Below are 7938 nucleotides of genomic sequence, written 5' to 3'. Positions count from 1 at the left end.
CAGCTCAGTGTTACTGGGTGTGGACAGATGAAGACAGCAACAAACTGCTTTTATTATTCATAGCCTATTTTTTGGAGCAGAGTTTCAACACCATACTAATTAGAAAGTCAGTTCTGCCCTAAAACTGACTTAAGTGGCCATTGCTGGTTTGGTTTAATGATAATTCTAATGTATTTATAATACATATCAGACAGTGACAGGGATACATTGATAAAGTAATGGACTTCTTTCCATTGTCGACCTTGCTGTTAATTTAGTTAGGTGTTGGAAAGTAATACACAAACGATGTGATATATGGTCTGGAAGTGTTTGTGATGTGTGTGTTTGTGTGTGTTCATAGCGTCATGTGGCTCTGTGATGGGACAGTGTTGAAGGGTTCTAGCCTGAGGGATCTAAAGAAGAAAAGCGAGCTTTTCTCTAATAAAGCACAACACAACATAAGTTAGTCAATAGGCCACTTTGCACCCCTGATCAGCTCATTAATCACAGCTTTCAGGACCCATGGCAGAAATATCTCATATGTTATTGGATATCCCTCTTAAGTAGAACTGATTGTATTAATATTGCTCTTTTCCAATGGATCTTTGTTCAATGATGAACCCTCAAAATGCTGTCTGTGTAATATGACCTTAAAGGCTCACCAAGATCAAACACACTCCAATAAAGCTGAAGGTCTACTGATAAGTTCCTGAGAAGTTTTTTTAAAATGTTATTAGACTGCATTATATATTTTAATACCCTAGTTAGCTATATTCTTATGTTGGCTTCAGATGAATTTGTAGTGTGTTATGGATTGTTATCGGCATATAAATATTCTGCTTCATTACAGGCAGATCATTTAGAGACGGTTCAAGTTAGAGTCAGAGAGCAAAGTAGTTTTAACAGTCAGATGTTTATTGAGCTGTATTTCGTCAAAGCACAGTTTTCATCAGACAAGCATCACAACACAGAGATTCAGGCACTTGTGTTAATTCATATACAATTCCTACACAACATGTAAGCAGTTGGCTATGGTATGCGAAAAGTAAAGCATGTGTGCCGAGTATGTATGTGGCTGGTGGCTGGTGTCTATGTATGTGTTTGCCTGCGTGTGCTTGAGCATGTGCGCACTAAGGTGTGCGCATGGTATAGAGAGAGGAAGAGTCCCGCCAATTTGTTGCAAAGAAGTGCATCAATTAGACATTGGCTTCATTTTGGGAGGTGGTCTGGATGCACATGTGAGGAAAGAAGGAATGGAGAGAAAGATGGAATGGATCTAGGACTGACAGGTAGGTGAGGTTAGTTACAGGAATAGGGGTAGAGAGGATTTATTACATTTCGCCGGTACTAGTGGCGATCTTGAACATTTCCTCAAGATTTTTCTTGATGTTCATGGCTAAAACTTTGAGTTTCGACTTTTGTTCAAAAGCCGGTGTTGATGGCATTTCGGAATTCTTGTAGGCCTGCACAATCTGTTCACTGTATTCTTTGACGTAGAGATCAGCAATTGTCTTTACCCTTTCCAGATCCTCTTTGACCTTTTCACTCAAAATGGTCACAATGGGTATCAGTTTGTCCTTGGTCTCTTCCACATTAGTAGCCACGCTGTCACCCATCCCTTGCCAAATGCCATCCAATGTAACCTTCAGTTCTTTAAGCTCTTCTACGTTAGCGTCGTAATACGCATTGAGGGTTGGACTGAACATAATGTTGTAGTAGTCAGCATGTTTTTGGATGACATCTTTCAGCTCCACTATCGTGGGATTGAGTTTTATTTTCATGGTTTCAATATCATTGTTCACATAGGTAATAACTGGTCTGATGGTTTCGACCAAGATTGGTTGATCCCGCAGACTCTGGATCTGATTGAAAAAGTTCTCAATGTGATCAGTCAGTTTGGCCCTGGGAGGAAACAAAGATGGGGAGCAAAACCATTTTAGTTTAAGTTAAACAAACACATACATTAGTAAATGGTGACTAGAACTATAAAATGTGACCAGAGGAGAACAGGAATGAACCAGTGACAGAGCAAGTATCATTACAGATAGTGGGACTCACTGAGGAGAATGACATAGACTTACTTGATCTCCCTGGACTCAGGGTCATCAAGCGGCTTCAGGAGATAGTGTGCACCGTGCTTCGCGTATTCCAGGGACATATCGACAGCAGACTTGATGTGTTCCAGCTGGGATGGTGAATCAGCCTGCAGGGCAGCGGCATGAGAGCCTGAGAAGGAAAGGTGGGGAGAAGAAACAGTGAGCCGTCAGAAAATACAGTTTTTCAAATGTAAAATAGAAAAATATATTAAATTGTTTTTAGATATTACTTCAAATGTATATATTTGCTCATCAAAGCTGTACATGGAGGTTAAATATTTCCCTTAAGTAAGAAACTGTATTGAGTACTCACCGACAGCCATCAAAAGGGCGAGAGCGAGAGCCACGAATTTCATGATGGTAGTCTAGAGTGGGGAAAAAGAGGCAACACGTCACACTCACTGAATTACAGTTAAATGAGTTTCAATAAAACATGTTTAATTACACAACGAAATAAACAAAATTCAAAACAAATATGAAGGGCAGATAAGCAGGCTTAAAAGTAAGAACACTTTATCACAACGTTAAAGCTACACACCTATGTCGGTCCAACTGAGTTCACACTAAACATATTCGTCTATTAAAAGCACCTGTAATCTGGGTAGATTAGGAATGGCTACAAATTTAGAGAGCCAGCTCAAGAAGATTAGCTCTGGACTGCTTTGTAATCCTCCTCCAGGTTTTACAATAAAAAACAGTTTTTGAATTACCAAATCATCTGTCTGAGCTAAAAGACAATCATAATCCCAAAGTACTCAGATTCAGGACTCACTTTATCTTAAAATAAAGATAACTGCCCTAATCAAAACATCTCTTTTTACAGAGAAACTTATTTTCAACAAAGCCTACAGATTGCAGTAAGCTGACTCTTGCAGATTTAAAAAGGTTCTCCAGCAGATACTCTAGTCTGACTAACTGTACAGCCCAAGTCCCAGTAAGAGCCACAGCAGTTGGTTGTCTTACCTGGTGGAGTTCTGGATGAGACTGAACAACTTCAGCCAGAGCAGACTTTTTATAGTGCCCGAGTGAGGGATGAGTCTATGTGGGGAGGAGGGGCGGGGGTGGAGGTGTGAGGGTTGTGTGTCTCTGTGGAGGTGGACCTCACCCCCCTGGCATCTCCCTCAGTAGGGGGAGTGGGTTGAGAGTTCAATGGTCACCTGCTGGGATGAGATCACTCAGCACACACGCCGACACACAAAGTTACACGTTTGCTTTTCATTATCAGTATTATAAATGCACTGGAACTTTTATTGAAGTAGCAACATTTCAAAGCAAGAACATAACTTTTTTTCTGCTTGATAAAGGCCTTTCTCATTTTTCCAACAGCCACGTTGCTCTTGTTGTGTAGAAGACAATAAAAGGCGGATATAAACAACTCGGTGTGAAGACAGAGCCATGAACATGGTTACATTAGGAAAGATGTGTGAATATGCCAAAACATTTGGGGTTGGAAGGCAGAACATTTAGTTTTTTGTGATATCAAAGAAAAAGAAGAGCGAGAGAGAGAGGAGAGTGTGTGTGTGGGGGGGGGGGGGGGGGGGAAACATAAAAATCTGTTCAAATTTCCCCCACATCAGGCTAAGTAAAGGTGTCTCGCAGGGCTCTATACTTGATCCTGTTTTGTTTTCTACATTTATGCAGCATACACTTTAAACTACAGTTAAGGTTGACCCCCCCCCCCCCCCCCCCCCCCCAGTGCTACCAATTGGTTTCCAAGAGAAACAAAGAACTTGTTGTGATCGACTCTCTATCTGCAGTCACTAAATTGTGAATGAAAAATATGCATGCACTCACATTCACACAGACCCACACAAAACCATGTATAGTGCAGTAATAATGAACTGTAATGTAATAATGGAGAACAGTGTATCAAGACAGAATTATCTCTGTTCACGTGTGTGTGTGTGTGTGTGTGTGTGTGTGTGTGTGTGTGTGTGTGTGTGTGTGTGTGTGTGTGTGCGATGATTAATGCTGTTGTTTGTTGTCCTATCACTAATGGACTTTGAAACCGTTGCTTCGTGTAATTTGAGGAATAGGAATGACCATAGTATAGAAAGTTATCTCTAATTATACACATAATGCGTATACCATAGCTACAATAATGTCTTCTGTCACACAACTCTTGCCCTTATTAAAAGGTTCATGTCTATTCTTTTGAGATCTACAAAAGGTAAGAGATATAATTCATTTCCTTTTTTAGAAAAAGAAACGTATACAAAGTGAGTTCAGTAACTAAAGGTTTCACTTAAAGCGGAGATGACATAATGTAAAGATTTTTAGTCATGTATTACAATTTCCCCCCGGAGATATATAAGTAATTTCTGATTCTGATTCCGACCTCTATGTGCTGTTGCACCACAATAGAAAGAAAATGTTGCCTTCTATATACCAGACCATAACTCTCTGCCTAGAGAAGGCTTGTCTAAAAGTGTAGGGTTATTGGGTGCAAGGTTAATCATTGTCATCAGCGGTCAATGGCAATTACTTGTCATCAAGAGACTGGTCTGTTTTTTTGTTGTTGCATTATATACAGTATTGTACTAACACTTGCCAATGTAATCAATGCACTTTTCTCTGAATCATCACTGTCAAAATCTTGCACTGTCAATACTTGCTCTGAGCGATTGCATCATGTCCTGTTCATATCTTGCATCATGAAGCAAGATACGACAGCAATCGTGAAGCAGGATACGACAGCAAGAATTAAAATCCTATACTGTAATGTGTGTATGTATATGTATATATATATATATATATATATACACACATACATATATATATATACATATACACATACATATATATGTATGTGTATATGTATGTGTATATGTATGTATATATGTATGTGTATATATATATATATATATATATATATACACACATACATATATATATATATATATATATATATATATATATATACACATATATATACACATATATATATGTGTATATGTGTATGTGTATATATATATATATATATATATATATATATATATATATATATGACATATTACATAACTAGTGCTAAATTGTCATTTGTGTGTGTAAACCACAAAACAAATGTCCAGTTTTGTGATTTGTGATGGTTTCTGCAGAAGTTCCTTTATGTCCATATAATACACATTTGATCCTCTTTGTCTTTCTCTACTTCCATTTTCCTTTTGTTGTTTATCATTTGACACTTGGGTGTCTATCTTGAATCTCACCCCCTGACTATAAACTTATCCACTTTACCTTTTTATAGACAGGAGCCCGGCTGAGCTTGATGAAGCCGTGAAGACAGAGGGGTGACGAAGCTGTCACCTATACAAGCCACATCAAAGCCTGCTCAGTGTAAACTGATGTTATCAACTCTAACCATTTGTTTTTCCACCAATTAGCAAAACACAGCAGACAATATGAAGACGTAACAATGGAAACTTTGTAATTGACAACCAATAATTTATTTAGCCAGGCAAACTCCAACAGACAAGCAAGGACAACCATGGTTTTAACCCTTTGTTGGACTGAACAAGCAACTTGAAGAGGCTTCCTTGGGCTCTCAGAAATAGTGAGGGTCATTTTTCTCTATTTTCTGACATTTTTCAGACTAAACATCCATTTGAAAAAATGATCGATAGTGAAAATAATCATAGACCACGAACAGTAAAAGACTGAACAGATCGCAGCACATGCTACTCTGAGCTCAGACCAGGAGTGAAACAGGCCTCGTCAGAAGAATTACTGTTATCTAGAACAGCAACCTTTGAGACTGCATGCATCAGCATCCACAAGCAGTCGTCTATCTAGATTACTGCCGTCGTAATTTTCTATCAATACAAACTCAGAACACCTCGCTGGCAAGACAATTTCTGAGGTTGCATGTTTTGTGATACCAAAGCGACTGACCCTCGATTATTATGGTGAGCGTCAAGAACATTTAAACTGGCGAAAGGGAGCAAAAATGTTCATCATATGAATCTAAAGATTCGGGACATTTTCAAACTGCTTAAATTAAGGGAAGCTATTGATTGACAATGATTTTGTGGCAAAATAAAAAAAGTTCTTTATCGCAACAGTTACATAAAGCCAACTGATTTCTAGTCTCATGTGATATGACTAAGAAAAGGAACTTCTTTAATGCTGATCAACAACCAGTGTTATAGTGACCATCACACAGCCAGACAGATGTGGAGTAATTGCCTGGAGCTGATAAATATTTAATCAGTAATTCCACCATTTGATCAGGCCTGGCTGAGGTTCAAAGGTCACGTCATTGTTCCAGCTGCCTCCATGATGGAACACTGTTCTCAAACCAGCAGGGGAGGTTATCTCAGCTGTAAGCAACAGTGTGGAGCTCTCTTTCTCAATTTCTACAACACACACATCACTTCAGATTGCTATACCCAAGTCTTCTTAACTGTAGTGTTGTGTTTTTTTAATGTCACATCTGTTGAGGTCGATTCTTCTTTAATACAGATATTTTGACCGAAGCCCTGGTCGCAGAGTGTCACTGTCGGTTGCATCGCCCTGTGTGTTGTACAACGTGACAGCAAGATATCCCCCATGAACTCAAATAACCTAAATCATTCGAGAAACAAAATGAAGGTGACATACAGTCACCAAGGAATATTGTTTAATTCTAATCCACAAACTCTCAAGCATACTCTCACAAATACTGATGTCGCTCACGTAATCAGAGAATGATGAGGACAAACTTGGGCAACTTTTCTGCCAACCAACAAGCAGTGATTGTTGTTCTGACTGGTGATAGGGAACATTATCTTCTCCTTTATGAGCCTCTGTAGCCATTTGCTGCTCTTAAGACTGTTTCAAAGATAATGCAGTGTAATTAAAGTGTACAGTTAAATGTCAGGGCCTGACAACGTAGTAGTAACATGTGCCTTAGTGAAGCGCTACACTTCTGCAAGTTGATGCACTAAAACAAACTGTTGTGGTGCAGAGTCTTTAAATCAGGGGTGTCAAACATGCGCAGGAAGACTTTGCAAAGTGTAAAAATGAGTTGTTTTGATCATAAATTAAAACACTGTTCCAGATACCCGTGACAAAATGTTTTGTGCCTTTGTAGACACACTGTGATCTGTAAGTTTTAATGCACATGTGTAAATGATAAACTGAGGCACCTCAAATTGCACCTTTTTTTTGCACTAAAACGAAGGGAAGAATTTGGAGTTGTCGTTATTTACAGGTTATTATGCTGTGATGTTACTGGTCCGGCCCACTTGAGATCAAATTGTGCTCGATGTGGCCTCTGAACTAAAATGAGTTTGACACCCCTGCTTTAAATGATCCAAATAGACTTTATGTAAAAGCGTGACCACACAGCATAGTGTCATTGTTTACTACAGGTAACAGTACATACTGCATACGTGTCCCCAAGATGGACACTGCCAGAAAAGACTGACTAATTAATTAATTTAGTAATTAATTATTTTAATTCTGCTATTTTATACTATTTTAATTCTGCTATTTTATTTTTATACTAATTCTAATGCTACTTCACACTCATTCACATCAACACTGTGATTATTGTACTGTAAATGCTCTTATTCTGTCTAATCTTGTACTAATTGTTATGTTTTTGCTGTGAAGCACTTTGGGCTGCAATTCTTGTATGAAAGGTGCTATACAAATAAAGCTTATTATTATTATTATTATTATTATTATTATTAATAATAATAATCATGATTAAGTTTAAAGAAGAATTGAAAGACAATTTTAAAGTACTGCAACTTTACTAACAGATTTTATACTGTTAGTCCATTATTTCTCAGATAAAATATCAACATTTATCTGAAGGCCGTATAGGCTACAAGTATGCAGAACGATTTCAGTATTTGTAATTATTCAACAGTAAAAC

At 38.1% G+C, this 7938-nt stretch overlaps 1 protein-coding gene across 1 annotated transcript; it reads right to left on the bottom strand.

Moving 5' to 3' along the window:
• Positions 1 to 873: 873 nt before the first annotated feature.
• LOC115018293 (apolipoprotein A-I-like) lies at positions 874 to 3136 on the bottom strand. The gene is made up of 4 exons (XM_029447234.1): positions 3039 to 3136; positions 2389 to 2440; positions 2061 to 2205; positions 874 to 1881 (listed from the first exon to the last, which is right to left on the bottom strand). The coding sequence occupies exons 2-4, from the start codon at positions 2429 to 2431 to the stop codon at positions 1311 to 1313; spliced, it is 759 nt and encodes a 252-aa protein (XP_029303094.1). The 5' UTR covers positions 2432 to 2440; positions 3039 to 3136; the 3' UTR covers positions 874 to 1310.
• Positions 3137 to 7938: the final 4802 nt, after the last annotated feature.

Source organism: Cottoperca gobio, chromosome 13 (genome assembly GCF_900634415.1).
Source record: "Cottoperca gobio chromosome 13, fCotGob3.1, whole genome shotgun sequence".
NCBI classification, from domain to species: domain Eukaryota; kingdom Metazoa; phylum Chordata; class Actinopteri; order Perciformes; family Bovichtidae; genus Cottoperca; species Cottoperca gobio.
The sequence above is the reverse complement of the archived record's forward strand: the minus strand, read 5'-3'. Positions and strand labels throughout refer to the sequence as shown.